At 42.2% G+C, this 17,319-nt stretch overlaps 1 protein-coding gene across 1 annotated transcript in view; it reads left to right on the top strand.

Annotated features, from left to right (window-relative positions):
• KCNU1 (potassium calcium-activated channel subfamily U member 1) overlaps positions 1-17,319 on the top strand; it is an 81,437-nt gene that overhangs the window by 40,225 nt on the left and 23,893 nt on the right. Inside the window, exons 17-18 of the mRNA XM_073324746.1 lie at positions 12,778-12,877; positions 16,857-17,081. Coding sequence (XP_073180847.1) covers positions 12,778-12,877; positions 16,857-17,081 — 325 coding nt within the window. The remainder of the gene's footprint in view (positions 1-12,777; positions 12,878-16,856; positions 17,082-17,319) is intronic.

The following is a 17,319-nucleotide window of genomic DNA, read 5'->3' as shown; positions in this document are numbered from 1 at the left end:
ATAATTCCCTTCCCCATCAAGGTTCTCCCTCACCATCAAATCACAAAAGAGGCAATGATGTCCCTTCTAGCCAAGGCATGACTGTACCCTACACAAGGTTTTCGGATGTCTAGATTTAAATGCCACCAGGGATTGGACTTCCACTGCTTCCTATGGGAGGACATTTTATAATGTTACAGATAGCAGTAGTAGTACTTATTACAGGCATTATAATAGTGCCTAGAGACTCCTATTGAGATCAGGAGGCACTGTGTACACACACAGTAAGAGACAGTCCCTTTCTAAAAGAGCTCACAGTCTAAATGGAGAAGACAGCCAAAGTCTCAGACTATGCGACAAAGTTTTGCTGGCATAGCTATGTCATCTGTGAATGGGAAAAAAGCATACCCCTAGCCAACAGAGCAATGCTGACAAAACCGCTGGTGTAAACACAGCTATGTCAACAGAAGAGTGCTTCTGACATCTTAGCTAATGTTGTTCTTGGAGGTGGTGTCATCATGCTGGGAGAAGAACTTCTTCTGTCTGCTTAAGCTGCGTCTTCACTAGCGGGATCTGCTGGCATAGCTATGCCAGCGAAGGCTCTGTAGTGAAGACAAGCCCAAAGGAAGGGGCTCACAGAGTGGGGAAGTGATGGGCCCAAGCTCACAAAGTGAAGACACACTCTCCTAGATGGAGTTGTCAGGAGCACAACAATTCCGTGCTCCGGTAACTTTCTTCTCTCCTTCTTTGGTTCACGTCTGTATTCTCAGCAATAACGATGGGGCCAAATGAAGTCTTTTCCGTTCTTCATTCAGTTTCTATTGTCTAATATTCCACACGTGTTTGACCCTGACTCCTTGGAGGGCCAGGCATGCCCTTCTCTAGCGGTTGCCACCACTGACTCCTCTCACTAGGTTCAGCATGCCAGCTGAGGTAAAGTATCAGGGTGTGACACTGCAGTGTACATGCAGCTACTTGGAGCCACTAGTGAGAGCTGAGTGAGTGGCCAGGACCAATTGCAAGCAAACCACCCCCTACAGGTGTGGCTGCCTCCTGTGCAGGGGTACTACCAGGTGAACTCACCCCGGACATCCTTAAAGTCTCTCTCCAGGTTTCAGAATTTGTTTTTTTTCTGCACTGAAATGAAACAAAACCTTGTGAATGTCTTTGCAACAGTGGAATTGAGTGAACACACCTGAGCGTTTCCATCCTGGGCTGTCTAGTGAAAGGATGACTATCACACTCCATAGCAAAGAGGTTAGGTTAGAGCAGTGGCCTGCAATGTGCATAGCCCATGTTTATATCCCTGCTCTGCACCCCAAATGCAGCAAAGCAAGGATTTAAGCATGGGTCTCCCACATCCCAGGCCATTGCCCTGATCACTAAGCAGTAGAATTTGTCTCCCTGGCTTGAGCCCTGCACCAAAACCCTTCCTGACAAATTGAAATGTCATTGAACTAGGGACCCTTTGCACCTCCGTTGGGATTTTAAAAGAGGATCTATGGAAATTTAGGAGCCCAGCTCCCAGCCCTTGTGTTAATGCACAGAAGTGCTCCAAAGTTTTCCATACTGGCTTAATACCATTTGGAGTATGCTCTGCTGCTGCTGCAGCATTAGAAGCGACTTCCTCTTGAACCATTGCAGTACATATAGGGACACAGATGAACTGCATTGATTCACATTGTGTACCAGAGACTGTTCAAAATCTTCAAGAAGCACCTCTTCTGGGAGGTATGGTGAGAACGTTAGGATAGATGCCAAGAGGGCATTGCAGTTGAAAATGATTTAGGGACAGTGCTGTTGTGGAGGAAGGAATATGCAAAGGGTCTTAAACCAATTCATTCTAGTTAGTGTAGATCTACTTAACTGTTCATGCTTAAACCAGTTCAGTTACAAATGGCTCTATTCCCTACTGTAGACAAGAACTTAGAGATCACATGATCCCTTGTTTAGGAAGGTTGCAGGGACTTGGGGACTTTTAAGACACATAGTTTTAAGCATCCCATAAAAAAAGGTGCTCATATACCACTGAAATAGACTCCAGCTAAGGAGTGAGTGAGAGAGAAGGTAGAGTAGGTACGAAAAAAAAAAAATTAGGAATTTTCAAAATATTTTAATAGTGTTTCAGAACTTTTGAAATGTCAAAATCAGCAAACTTTTTCACTGCTCAAAAAGTTTTCACTAGCTCTATATTTATTCGGGAGAGGGTTCTTTGTCAAAAAATGTATTTTCAATTAAAAATTTTATCAAGAACCTGAAATTCAGAAAATTTCAAGGAGGTCCAGTTGGAGGGAAATGGGCAGGGTTACTAGTCTTCAAACACCCACCAGGCCCAGGTCTTGCATAGATTTTTGGCTGCATGCAAAGCTCTGATTAAAGATTTCTTCTCTCAAACTACACGTACAAAACTCAAATACGCACACATTTTTTCACCCAAAATTGATCACCAAGAAGTGGGTCTTTATATCCAGGAAATTGACTTAACTGGTACCATTTCACAAAAGAAATTCTATAAAGCTGGGCTATAAGTAAAAGACTGAAAACCTGTTAGGATCCTGAGACACTTATGAGTCTTTCCATCAATACATTTCCTTTACTAGACATGGTTTTTCCACATGTTCTTGCCTATAGGCATGACAAATTTAATGGTGTATTTTTTGCTGAGTTGTTGACTCTTGTTTTTCATTCCTGCTTTGTTTCTAGATTGGTACTAAAGAATGTTTGTGCATAAGAACCCACATTGATGCTTGACTGTGCTGTCTCGGACTCCTTTTTGTCCTGGATGAGAGATCGTTTAGCCAAACAAAGGATTAATAAAAACTGAATTAGATGAAAGGGAAAACCAGGTTAAAGAACAAAATTTTAGTTCCTCTTTAATTGAAACTTATCTAGCATCTGGATAATTGTTCATAAATACCTGCTGAGTTGCAAAGCCTACGTTAGGGCTTGTCAGTTTTTAATAAATCTTAAAGACATAAGATCTTATTCTTTGATGCTACCCATCACATCTCAATCCAAAGGCAAGGCAAAACAAAGCAATAATGCTAAGCACTCCAGCATTCAGCTAATCTGGCAGAATGCATCACGATCTTTATGAATGTGTGTGAGGGGCTGTGCAGGAGCTCGTGAAAAGGTCATTGGTATTTTTGGAGTAATAAATCACATAGGGGAAAGATTTGCATTTTGGCTGTATAACATCCAGGGCCGGATTAGAGAGAGAATACTTTGAAGTAATATTTCTCTGCTGACTTGTTTTATTAGCTTCCTTTAAACATGTTACATTATTGCTTATAGAATTTCATTTACTTGGATTGGCAGCTTGATAAATATGTCTATTGGCGATGATTTGGATTGCTCTGGGCATTAATATTATTAAAACCTGTCACATGGAAATGTCTGAAAGATGACTTACTGTAAAGATTACAGCATGAAATAAATCATACAATGGTATTTGTTACCGTTTATGGCCTCTTGGAGCCGAGTCAATCCCTTTTTATGTTGCATTATTTTTCAAGTTTTTATAGCCTTACATTATATATCGCTGTCAGAAATGAACAGATGGGGTGTCAAACACAAGCCTTCTGAATAATTCTCACCCTCGGGTTATTTGTATGAAGGACAAGTGTAAAACTGTGTTCTCAAGAAAAGGGAGATAGATAGAGGTGGAGAAAGTGTTGTTACAATAAGCAAGATCCTTTTTGTCAGCTTGCACTGTGTGCTTTTGATCCCTACCTGGCATTTGCCCTGAAGGAGCGGGGATTCTGGGAAAGTTTAGCTGCCTGTGTTTCAGTCAGGGGGAAAACCTAACTTACAAGTTAAACAAGTTTCACTTTCCCTTTGTTTTTCTGTTGATGGAAGTATCAGGGGGTGTTTAAAGCCATAGCACAACCGAAGAGGGTTTGGATAAACAAGAAAAGTTTGGATGCTTTTCCGTGCCCCTTTTGTCTAGGAAAAGTCATCACGAACTGTGAAGTTGAATTTTTTTTGTTTCAAAAATGTCAGAAACTGGACTTTTCAACAATTTTTCTAAACTTTTTTTCCCAAAAAATTTTCTAGTCAAGAAATTAATCAAAACAAACCCTTTCCCACAAACAGTTTCAGTTCTGATGAATCAACATATTTTGATGCAAAAACAGTTTGCCAAAAAATTCCCAGCCAGCTTTAGTGCCATTTCAACCCCTGCTGTCTGCTGACTTCCTTGTTTATTCATGCTTTTCACAGTCCAGTACAAATCTCCCTTCCTTGTTTTTAAAGATGCTTATGAACTTATTCCAGCTAACCTCACAGACTTCATCTCTCTCAGCTCCGTTAGCCACTCTCTTCGCTCTGTTTCTTTCTCTCCAGCTTGCCACTGTTGGTGAGAGAGCCTTCTTCTCTGCAACTTCTGCTACTCCCTTCATTTTCCTACCTCTTTTCAAATCTCGTGTGAAATCATAGTCTTTCTCTCTCCCCTACGCCTCTTCATTCCCGTCTCTCATGTCCATTATCAAGCTTTCCAAAGGGTTTGGGGCATATGCTTACTTTGCAAAATGAAGTTGCATTGCACTGTGTAATGAGAGGTGTTCCCACCCATATACTGCTCACTCCATTTCACATTGTACAATAGTATTATCGCTTTAAGACTGTGCATGCCTGACTGTGTGAGTTCTGAATGCATAAGGATAAGTTTCGTAATTAGTTTTCCCTGTGAACTTGTGCAAACCAATCTATTTCTAATTTGGTCATCTCCTGATTTTTAATCAGGGTGCTGAGAGTGACTGAAGTCTCTGGCAGCATGCATGTTGTATTTTAATTACCTACAGTAATTCTGACAATTACGCAAATGTCATAAATCACATTGTAATGATCCATTTAAAAAAAACTATTTAATTAATCCTGCATGGGGATTTGAGTTAAACAGGTATGCAGTGGATTAACAAAGAACTTGAGCTTGGAGTACAAGGCAGCCATATTTTATTGGTTGAACTGGTGCGCGAGCATGTGAGAAATACTGGTGGAACTCTCTTTGACAGGGCCAAGTCCTGAATTCCTTAATCTGCCTGGGTGGAATTCGCTCTTTGCAGAGGGCTAGCCACAAGGCCTATGCACCACTGAAGAACTCAAAATAGGGCTTAAACGGGACTTAAATGGTGCATAGGCCTTGTGTGAGGTGAATTTCACCTTCCGTGCTCAATCCTCGCTCAACAAAACTCCTCTTCGTTTCACTGAGTCCAAAGACCCATTACTCCACCAGGTACGTCTCCCTAAGAGAGTATCAAGTATCAGAGGGGTAGCCGTGTTAGTCTGTATCCACAAAAACAACAAGGAGTCTGGTGGCACCTTAAAGACTAACAGATTTATTTGCGCAGAAGCTTTTGTGAGAGAGTATGATTGTTTTGCATTGGATTAAATCCACCCCAGTGCAGAAAGCCAGCTCCAGAGCTGCATGCCACTTGTAGAGGACTCAGAGAAGTCTGTCTCACATGCTAGAGATTCAGTTCATCTAAAAATCACATGGTATGTTGCTATGTAACTGGGTCCCAGCTTTTACTGGATATTGGTCTTAGTGAAAAATCACTCCTATCATCAAAGATCTTGACTAACCCAAGTTCTGTTTTTTAGATTATTTTGCTATTAATAACGTCATGATAAGTGGCGGGGAAGTAGCTGATGGCACTGAGTCACAAATGATCCCAAATGTTCCCAGTCACTCTTCTCCTGCAAACTTTGACAGGTTGGAAGTGATTAGTACAATATTGCAACACTCAACATGTGTTTACAAGACCGTGATCTGTTCCACGATGGCTTCCAGATGTGTGAGTGTGTGCAATTCCATAATTCAAGAACAGATTCTGTTGCCCTCCACAGATCCCCCATCAGGCTGTTCAGAAACACTGCTGCTAATTAAATTAACCTGCTAACTAGCCATGCAAATTCTGATAAACAGTGACCAAAAAAAAAAAAAAAAAAAGGGAACTCTTGAGAAGCTCTCAGAAAAATGACAAGGTTGTCATTGGAGATTATTCATCATGACCAGATTTGCTTTTCCCTGTTTGCCAAGTTCAACATTGTTCCTTCATACACATCACGTGCTTTGGGGTTTTAATTAAATAATTAGGGGCCAAATTCTGCCACCCGTGCTCAAGCTGAGTAGTGCCTGACTCTCTAATCAGTCTGACTGTCACCGAGAAAAGCCACTGCTGAAAGTGTGAGTAGCAGAATCAGGCCCTACTTTTAAAGTTAGCATCTGCCCCATTCTGATTGACAATGGGCTTGAATCCAGAAATTTCCACTGTAAATATCTGTGGTCATTTTCCATCAGTACAGCTGTGTGTAGAGTTCTCTTGTAGCATAAAACCAGCCAAATGTGGGCTTTTCACCAATTTCCACCATAAGGCAAACCACATCTCTTCTTCAGCAGTGTACCTTCAGAAGTTTGTACTGTCAGTGAAAGGCATTTTCTCCCACCTCGATGAGAATGGTTAAATTTAAATCCGTGGTATAGTGACATGAAATAAGTTGGAATGCAGGGAGGGTGGGAAGGAACCATGAGCAGGACACCTACAGGGAACAGTAGTTTAGACACAGTGTCGTGTCAGGACAATACCCCTTCATTATGATGTTCTGGCAATCGCAGGTGATGTCACAGCTGGTGAATTGAGTATGTGTGGGGTGTGTGTGGGGGGGTCAGAACCCAGACTAAACTAGTTAGGGGCTGCCAGAGTCCTGAAGCTGATGCTACTCTGAGTCAGTGGTTTGCAATTTTAAACCATCTCTCAGTTGCAATACGTTATACGTAGGTGTGGGCGAGACTGCATTTTTAATGGCCCTACAGTAACCCTTGGGAACTTCAGCAGAGATCTCAAAATGGACACCACTCATAATGAGCTATTGTTTTCTGGTAAAACAATTCGCGGATACACAAATTCAATCTGCAACCGGGGCGTCTGGCTTTCTTGTGATAATGGTGCTGTTATTAAACACATCAGCGATGGAGTTATGGCACCTGGCTTTTATCTGTGTGCTGCACAATGTGTCCTTGTACATTGAAGTGTTAGCAACCTTTCCGAGGAAGCTAATTAGACTGGAGGGCAGAGAGGGGACATACAGATCAGATGACAGGCTTACTAAAGAAGGTCAAACAGCTTCATGAGTTTAGAGATGGAAAGGACCCATGAGAGCACCTAGGCCATCTCCCCAACAGTGCAGCATTGTTACCTATTGTACATTTGCACCCATATTTTGTTCACAGAGTAGCTAACTCATGATTTTATCACAAATCTGAGTGCTATTTGGTGTTTTTATTAAAGCCCTGGCTCCTGCAGTCATGTTATTACATGAGACTCCTGGCTTTCATTTAAAACAAAAGTTGCTAACCTTGTGGCTGCAGAGAACTTTATTCTTGTAGCTCAACACAAAGCAGCTGCTGTCTCAGGCTATGTCTATACTACAGCCTATGCTGACAAAACTTACGTTGCATGGGGGTGTGAATATTCCAGACCCCTGAGCAATATAAATTACACCAGCATAAGTGTTTGTGTGCATAATTTATGCAGTTTGCGGAGGTGGTTTTTTTATGCCGACGGGAAAGCTCTCTCCCATCGGCATAGAGCATCTTGACCAGAGCGTCTGGCACAGCTGTGCTATGCCACTGCAGCACGATATGTCTCAGTGTGGCCTTGCTGTGGTTTAATGGATGATGCATTAGACTGGAAGTCAGAAAATCTGGGTTCGAATCTCAGCCCTTCTATCCACCTCGTGTGTGACTGCAGGCAAACCACTTTCCATCCTTTCTCTGTCTTGTCAGTTCATACTGAAAGCTTTTTGGGGGTAGGGACTGTCCCTTACACTGTGCGGGCAAAGCATCTAGTATAATAAGGCCCTGAACTCAGCTGTGGCCTTTAGGTGTTACTGTGCTATAAATAAAATTGTTTGTTGCAACTTTAGTGATACCCATGTAACTCCACTCACTTCACTGGGGGTTGCATGTACATTGTTAAGGAACTGTTTGGTTCAATGGATATAATTACAATCCTTTTTTCTAAAATGCTGGGTTTATGTGTTGCCGGATGTGTTTGTTAACAGTTTGTTGGAATACTATAAATAATGATACTTTGCAATTATGCACAGCTCCTCTGCATGCATCAATTAATTACGCCTCACAGTTCCATGTGAAGTAGGCAAACCACTTTGATCCATTATGATTGAAGTAATGTACATTAATCTGTGATGATGAATAAGCAGTATTCTCACAATGCAGCCATGGCCATTAACGGGAGACTGTTTAGCAACCTGCCTGGGCACAGGCAATTTTTGCTTTGTGTGTGAAGCCCTACTCCTCCTTGAAGTATAAGACTAACATATGTGCAGTGCAATATCTGGGAGTGATTAAAAAAACAATAAAGAGGATTCCCAAATGGGATGTGAACTGAATAGCCTACATTCCATGCCTTAAATCATTCACAAGCCTCAAGATGCAGAAGACAATGGAATGATGTTCAGGCTGGTGGGATGCGGACTTTCCAAGCTCCAGCTGTTGAATCAACCTGCCTGCTTCATTTAGGTACCCAGAGATTTCTTCTTTCTGAAATCTTCTGCAATGGCAGCTCAGGTATTTACTGTGTGTGTTGGTTGTTCAGGCATAATCAAGAAATTCTTCCATCCACCGCTAACGGTAGGATGCTTTGCACTCAGTCTTATGTCCTTTTCCTCTCCTCATTACAACACTGGGAGACAGAAGGCAGTATTGTGTCCAAAGGATTTGCAAAGGTTTTTAGCTTTCAGCTGAAGCCAAGGGAATACCAGTAAGCAAAGAACTCAGCAAACACCAAAAAGTCTGACACCAAGACTCACTTCAAGCACATTCTCCTATGTGAGACTGAAACATCCAAGGTCAGAATGCTGCAGGCTGGGGATTCAAAAAAGATTTCAGAGCTTTGCAAAGACATTGTGAAGGATTTAAAGATAGCTTATCAGCAGAAGTTATTGGCAGCTGAAGATACGATAAAAGGGCTTCCATTCCTGTCTTGGAATGCTATAAACAACTGTTAATCACTTATGCTAGTTCAAAATTCTCAGGTGACGTTTGAAACATAATGGATCTATCTATCTGTCTTCTAGCATACCTCGGAGCTGAGGTACTGATCCAGTGTTCACTAAGACGTGACTGATGGGTTTCTGTTACAGTTCTGACTATGAGTTGATATAGGAAAAGAACAAACTTCACCATCAAACTGTGGTTATCTGTCTACCTATCATTTCAACTCTAGAGCACCTGTGATGGCTGCCATCCTGGCTGACACACAGGGGATTAAACTGGGGACCTCTAGAGCTGAAAGCACAAGTCTTTCTATGGCTTGGTTAAACAGCCAAGCATTATCAGGTGAGGCTATAAAAGATTCATATCTTGGGTGGATCAGGCACAGAGTGGGACCTGGAAACACACCCACACGCCCCACATCCCTACGCACCAATCCACAAGTGGGATATGCACCTATCTCCAGATTTTCAAACATTTAGCCCTCACAATTGTGGCCAGATTTTCAAAGAGCTCAGCTCCCATTCAGACATCTAAATAAGGCCCAGTTTTTCCAAAGTACTCACCATGCAGCCGCTCTTATTCTGACACCAAAAGCCACATTTTCAAAAAAGCCCAGCGCCCAACATGCTCAGCCCTTTTGAGAAATTTGGTCCCAACAGCAAGTGACAAGCTCTTGAAAAGCTGGCCCTGAACTCTTTTGATAATCTGGCCCCAAGCATCTATATACCAGTAAGACTTTTTTCCCCACTTTCAAATTCCTAAGATCTTAGTGTAGGCTGATTTATTCCTCTCCCAAGGAAAGCAGATTTCTGCAAGGATCATGTCATTTGCAGAACATATGGCAGAAGGGAACCTTAGTTAAAGAATGGTGAGCTAAATCACAATCCCCTTTGCTTTGGCAAGGACATCGGGTGGATGCCTTTATGATTAAGTGGGTTTCTTGCAGTCTTTTTTTTTTTTTTTTCCCATCTCGGAGTTCCAACAGGTGTTTCCTCCAAGGCATATATGTTTCCTATAATATTGGAATGAAGGGAGATGTCACCCATGGTGGCTTGTGTATATAGATGATGGTTTTATTATGATAGAAAACGTGTGCACTGATTGATTGGTAGCGCTGAGTAGAGTGAAAAGGACTTGTGAGAAGACTGTCTCCAGCTTGCCAAAATACCATTTAATCACTGGCTGGGACATTCATTATCTGGGCAGCAGGGAAGAGGCCTTGTATACTGGGGAGGAGCCGTAGGGCTAATGGACAAAACTGTCTCTATTTGGCATCGGACTGTATGGATACACTGGAGAGGTTTAATGGGACGCAGGTTTATTTATTCCCCCAGATATATCAATTACTGTAGACAGTTCTATTTAGAGAACAAGTTTAGACTTTCTCACTGTCTCATAACACTAGAACAAAGGGAGAACAAATAAAATTGGAAAGTGAAAAATTCAAAACTGATAAAAGGAATTTTTTTCATGCAACCAGTAATTAGACAGTGGAACTCACTGCCACAGGATGTCATTAAGGCCAAGAATTTAGCAAGACTCAAAGAGGGACTAGACATTTACATGGTAGCAATAATATCTAGAGTTTTAATAGTTAATACTAATTAAATTTGGAAGAGATATAAGACCTTATGGTTCAGTGTTTAAGCCAGTCTCTAAAGTGAGACCATCATTGAGGGCAGATTATCCCATATCTGCCACAGTGAGGGTTCTTGCACTTTCCTCTGAAACATCTGGTGCTGGTCCCTGCTGGACTGTGCTAGCTAAGAGGGAACAGGGTTAGGAAGGCACTGCAGTTCTGCAATGGAGCCAGCTTTCTGACTTATGATTAAAATTAAACCCAGCACATGTTCTAATGTCTTGAACATGTCACAGAGAAGGTTTGCGGGCTGCTTGCCAAGCTGCAATCATTACAGTTTTGCTCAGTGCCATTAATGGACCCTCTGTGGCTTTTATATTTTGTGTTGGTCTCGTGATGGGTGAATGTTTATAAAACCTGGAAACATGTTAATTTAAAAAGAACAAGGCAACCCATTCTAACGAGGACACCCTGGGGCTTCGTTATTACTTCCTTAGACTATGGTTGGTGAGCTAGCAGCAGCCAGCTGGAACTTCCAGCCTGGTCTTTGATGAGGTCTCCTGTGGAAAGAAACAGCCTCAGAAAGGCCCTCAGAAAGGAATGTCACCCTTTCCCTTCACACCTCCCTCCTGCCCCTGCAACACCCTCCCATTCAGTGAACCTGGCCTTGCTCATTCTGTTTGTGCCAGGTGAGAGATTACTGAGGTGTGGTCTACACCAGCAAGGTATGTCGGTATAACTGCATTGCTCACCATGAATGATGTAGTGATACCAACCTAATTCCTTGTGTAGACTGCGCTATATCAATGGGGAGGTGGGAATTCTCCTGTCGACACAGCTACCGCTTCTTGGGGAGGCGGAGTATCTACGCCAGTAGGAGAAGCCCTTCCATCGGCATTGGTAGCGTCTTCACTGAAGCACTACAGCAACACTGCTGCATTTTAAGATTAGACAAGCCCTAAGACACGTAAAATATGAAGGGCTAGTACCTTGGCTGGTGGAGTTATGCCAGTTTACGACAGCAGAAGATCTAATCCCCTGGGTGGGTTTTTTAATTCCCCCCATTATTGTGGTCATTACAGTCATAGGGTGATCAAGTCGATTTTGTACCTGACTTGGTAAATGTTCTTGACAATTGTTCAAGGTTGATTTTACCCCAACTTCAGAACGGGAGAAAATCGTTCTGAGTAAATTATTTATTCAACACATTTCACCTCTTTTTTCTGTTCAGGAGTTGGCTGAGATCAGATAGTGATTTTCTCATAGTTATCTGCCATTCAAAAGTATTCTCCGAACAATTCTTGAGGTCAGGAACAGTAACATCACAACAATTTGGCATTCAGAATTTAACCTGATTGGATATGTAAGGCACATGGTGTTCGTTCTGCTCCCTGATTAGATGAATATAACACTTTGAAGCACAACTACATATTTGAAATTTACTTTCTGTCAATACTCTGCAACATCGTCCTGATCCTAAACTCATCGAGTCAATGGAAAGGTTCCTGCTGATTTCATTGGGTTTTGGGGCTAGACAGGGGTTGCATAAAAATCGCTCTTTCCATGAACATCCCTGCTGATGAACTCGGTGGTTAGAGTATTCAGGGGAAGCAAGCATGAAACAGCCACTAGAACCATCCATATAATAATTCAAAGAAATATTTGATGAATGTGTTCTCCCTGCATTTGCTTGGCTCTACACGGCACATTAACAAGATGACAGGTTTCAGAGTAGCAGCCGTGTTAGTCTGTATTCACAGAAAGAAAAGGAGGACTTGTGGCACCTTAGAGACGAACAAATTTATTTCAGCATAAGCTTTTGTGAGATACATGCATGCATCCGATGAAGTGAGCTGTAGCTCACAAAAGCTTATGCTCTAATAAATTTGTTCGCCTCTAAGGTGCCACAAGTCCTCCTTTTCTTTTTGCACATTAACAAGAGAATTCATCTAAATAATCCCCTCTAGTGTTTTCTTTAAATTGCTGCACCATCACTGCAACTATGTACCAGCCAGGACAAGACAGATCTCTTGTATGTAATGTACAGCTCCTTACAACCGATCTGCCTTGCTGCAGTGAGACAGACTAGCCACGAGTCAGACAAAGATGGGTTCTTGCGAACCGGTACAAAGATCATTTCAATGTGGCTAAACTGTCACCATGGCTGCGATGTAGCTGATCAGTTGCTCTATCTCTTTAGGATTGCGGCTGTCGTGGCAGAAGAGGATAGCAATGCTCTGCTGGATTCCACAGGAATGTTCCACTGGTGCAAGGCTGTCCCACTGGAACAGGCTGTCCTGGTAGGTGTGGTGTAATCAGCTAGGCTGTATGGAACTCCTATGACTGCTTCTGGGGAATGCCTTTCTAAGTATCTAAGGGCTGTGCTGTCTGCAGAGGTTGGCACCCACTGTGTACTCAGTGCCGAGGACACACTCACACCTGCGCGGTTCACTCACTCACTTTACTTGTGTTCTTTCTTCTTCTCTTAGGGATACACTGTGACACTGATCTATGCTACGAGACCCTGAGGGAAGCTCAGAGAGGGGTTGAGCCTCAGGGACAGGTGGGAATGGGAGTGTCTAGAAGCAGTAGCATCCTTGAGGGTGGTTCCATCTGTTCCTGCTGGTTATTATTATTAGTATGACAATAGCACCTAGAGGCTCCAATCAAGACAAAGACCCCATCGTGTTAGGCACTGTAAATGCACATATCAGGAGACAGTCCCTCTCCCAAAGAACGTATACTCTACAGGCGGACGACTGGCACAGGAGTGTTATCCCCACTTTACAGATGGGGATCTGAAGCTGAGAGAGGCTAAGTGACTTGCCCAAGGTCATACAAGGTGTCTGGGCTGGGAATTGAACCCCAACCTTACTAGGGCTATATGGGGTGCACAGAGAGGGGGCTCTTTTTAATATATCTCTAATATAATACATAATACCTCCCCAGCAAGGCCTTTCCTATGCAGCAAGACTTGGGGGTGGGGGAGCAGCTGGTTCACTAGAGGGTCCTGGCAGGTAGGCAAAGAGGAAACAGATTTTCAAAAAAAATTTTTTTAATGACTTAATTGCAAATTTCAAGACTTTCTGTGTTCTGATTTTACCAGTCTGGGAATCTTTAAACTCTTTTTTTTTTTTTTTCCTTTTAGCTCATTTATTTACTATAAGTGTTAATCTTTTAAAAGAATAAAATTCCATTTAGAAATGGCAGGTGGTGCTCTGAGCTGCCAGGATTCTGAGAGGAGGCAACCAAATCTTGCAGTGAGGTGATCAAAGATTTCATCAGAAATACGGAATGTTCAAGCTGTTCCGCCAGCTGGGAGACTTGCAGCAGGTTGGAATTCATGCTGCTTGAAATGCAGCATCCTCCTTCTGAGCATGTAAAAGGATCCTAAAAGCCATCAACATCCAAAGTAGAAAGGGATAAATATCTGAAAGGCCTGGAGGCTCAGCTCAGATAACCCAACGGTAGCATTTTCAAAAGCACCTAAGTCACATTTTCAAATCCTTAGCGTACGTCTACACTTGGGGCTGGGGATTGTTAGCTTGAGAAATCGCATCAGCGCTAGGTCTGATCAAGCCTGTGTGCTAAAAATAGAGTGTAGCCACTGCAGTGCAAGCAGCCTGAGGTGCTAGGCAACCCAGCTAGGTACCTAGCATCTCAGATGGATATGTACTGGGGTGGTGAGCCGCTCCCATTACTCATGCTAGGCTATTTTTAGTGCACAAGCACTATCAGAGCTAGCACCGGTATGATTCTTCAAGCTGGGAATTACACCTCAAGCTTGTAGACTTGTTTCTCCAAAATAACATGTCCGTCCCTGTTGCTCGCTTATTATATCAAACTTTCTCCTGTTGATCTAGCAACTGCATATTTCCTTCTGTAGATTCCCGCGGTCATCGTTTTTCCAATTGTTCCTATAAAATACACTATATAATAGATTGCATTTTTAATTGTTTAGCTCCATTCAACAAACTAATCATTGGACTTAAGGCATGTTGCATTAAATACAGCTGAAGGTTTCATTATTCAATATAAACTAAACCGATTAGTTAGAGACAATCATTTAATTTAAAAAGAAAAGGAGTACTTGTGGCACCTTAGAGACTAACCAATTTATTAGAGCATAAGCTTTCGTGAGCTACAGCTCACTTCCTCAGTTGCATATTGTGGAAACTGCAGCAGGCTTTATATATACACAGAGAATATGAAACAATACCTCCTCCCACCCCACTGTCCTGCTGGTAATAGCTTATCTAAAGTGATCATCAGGAAATGGCCCACCTGATGATCACTTTAGATAAGCTATTACCAGCAGGACAGTGGGGTGGGAGGAGGTATTGTTTCATATTCTCTGTGTATATATAAAGCCTGCTGCAGTTTCCACAATATGCATCTGAGGAAGTGAGCTGTAGCTCACGAAAGCTTATGCTCTAATAAATTGGTTAGTCTCTAAGGTGCCACAAGTACTCCTTTTCTTTTTGCGAATACAGACTAACACGGCTGTTACTCTGAAACCTGTCATTTAATTTAGTTATGATTGTAATCTCTCATCAGGAAAGTTTCCTCTGCCATAATGCTTTTGTTTCTCTGGAAAGAAAAGTGGCTGGGGAAAGAATGTTACGAGGACTTACTAATTTGACACCTCATTGCCTAAGGTGGATACACACCATGTACATTGACAGCTCTCAACTGGTTAATGTGGACACATACCATGTACCAATCAAGTAAGGCTTCCTCAGTTACATCTCATTATTTGGAACCTCATCATGCAGAGAGGATGACACAAACAATGGCATAGTGTGTCACAAGGAAACATGACATCACAGGACCAGAAATGCAAAACCCAAATATACATCTGGTCAAAAAATAAGGAAACAAATTCCCTAACATGATTGCTCTGCCTCTCCCCTGATCTCTGTGGTTTAAATGAGATGGCACGCTCCTTGAGACAAGGACTAACCATGTCTTCCTGTGCATTTGTACTTTGCCTTGCACAATGGGGCCCCAACCCTGAAATTAATAACAAATACATAACTGGATAAATACGATCCTATGTAAATAACAAATTGGCCAAAGTTGTTATTATTAATCATATTTACTGCAGTAATGCCTAAGGACCAAGCAAGAAGGGGGGCTCATGGACAAACACAGGGTAGCGGACACAGCATGGGGAACATGATATAAAACACAAGCAGAGAGAACAGTGTGCAGGCAGCAGGTGTCATGTTAGTGCTACAATTTAATTTATGTATATATTTATTTTGGGGGGGGCAGGTTTGGTTGGGAGGAGATTGGATAAATAAACAGAAAAGAAAGGGAGTGAGGAAATTGAAGGGAAGGCGTATGAGGGGGACACAGATGAGAGGGGCCGTAAAGATGAGGTGAAGAGACTGTGAGGGAGAGGAACGAAGAGGGTTTTAAATTGTCTATGTGCACCACTGCTCTCTACTGGAAGGACTAAGAACTGCTCCACTGTGTGTTGTAGGACCTATACTGCTAATAGCTTGCTCCAAGCGATACTGCTCTGTGCTTCTGGAGCAAGATGATTGGAGTTCTAATCCCACCATTGCAGTGAAGTTCTGATTAGCCATGATATGGAACACACTAAAAACCTTAGCACAGTAGGAGCAGCCAGTGCAGAAAGGGTGGGGAGCGTCCCTTTAAAATCCCTGACTCTGCCTGAGCACAGCAGAGGAAGGGGTTCTAATCTGGTGTCTGGGTAAAATTCTTCTGTTTGCAGCAATCAGCTTGTGTTTTCTGAAGGGAAGTTGCAAGCTTCATGGAATTTACTGCTCATATGTACTGAGGCGAGCACACTTCACAACAATGTGTGTGTAGGGGGAAGAGATTTTGACCACAACTTCAAGGGGAACTTCTAACCCTTAGTGAAAAAGTGCCTTGTATCAGTAATGTCCATGCAGAGCTAACAGTACCTTACTTTTTAAAGGCTCACCTGAAAGACTCAAACACAACACTGCCTGATATTTATTTTACTGTTTTAGAAGACTGTAGGGCTCAGCAGATACTGTTGGGATTTGAACATGTAGTTCTCCTCACCATTGTAAGCTATCTTCTCTGCTATGTTGTATTCCTGCTACCGAAACTTTAGGGGAGTGAGTTTGGAGTCAAAGAACTTATGAGGAATTGTTTCATTGTATACAAAGTCTGATTCTATGGCAGGAGTGTTATCCAGTAAGGAAATGGCCCAAGTCTTCCGGGACGTTGAGGAAAAATGTAAAAAACTAGCAGCTTGGGGTCTGTTCTGTTTTAATTTAGAAGCACCAGAGACAAACTACTTCACCTCTGCATGATCATATCGTCGTTTGTGTCTTTGGAGATGCTAATTCAACATTGATTGGGCTGCGGAACTTTGTGATGCCTTTAAGAGCCAGTAACTTCACTTACCAGGAGCTGAAAGACATTGTCTTTCTTGGGTCTCTGGAATATATGAAAAGAGAGTGGAAATTTATCCAGAATTTCCCAAAGCTGCTATTATTCCCGGTAAGTATTTCTCTCTTCAGTCTCTCACACACACAGACACAGACACACACACACACACACACACACCATTTTTAGACAGTTTTAAAGTTCAATATGTTTTTAGTAACCATGTACAACACTCCAGATTTGACACTTTTCCCTTATGATAGGAGTTTGCTTCTTTTGTCTTCCACTGGATTTTCCTTCTGCAATTCTGTATTCTCATCAGAGATGGACAAATCCGTTCAGATCCAAACTT

The sequence above is a fragment of the Lepidochelys kempii genome, chromosome 26, assembly GCF_965140265.1.
Source record: "Lepidochelys kempii isolate rLepKem1 chromosome 26, rLepKem1.hap2, whole genome shotgun sequence".
Lineage (NCBI taxonomy): Eukaryota > Metazoa > Chordata > Testudines > Cheloniidae > Lepidochelys > Lepidochelys kempii.
Note: the sequence above shows the minus strand (reverse complement) of the source record. Positions and strands in the feature narration are given on the sequence as shown.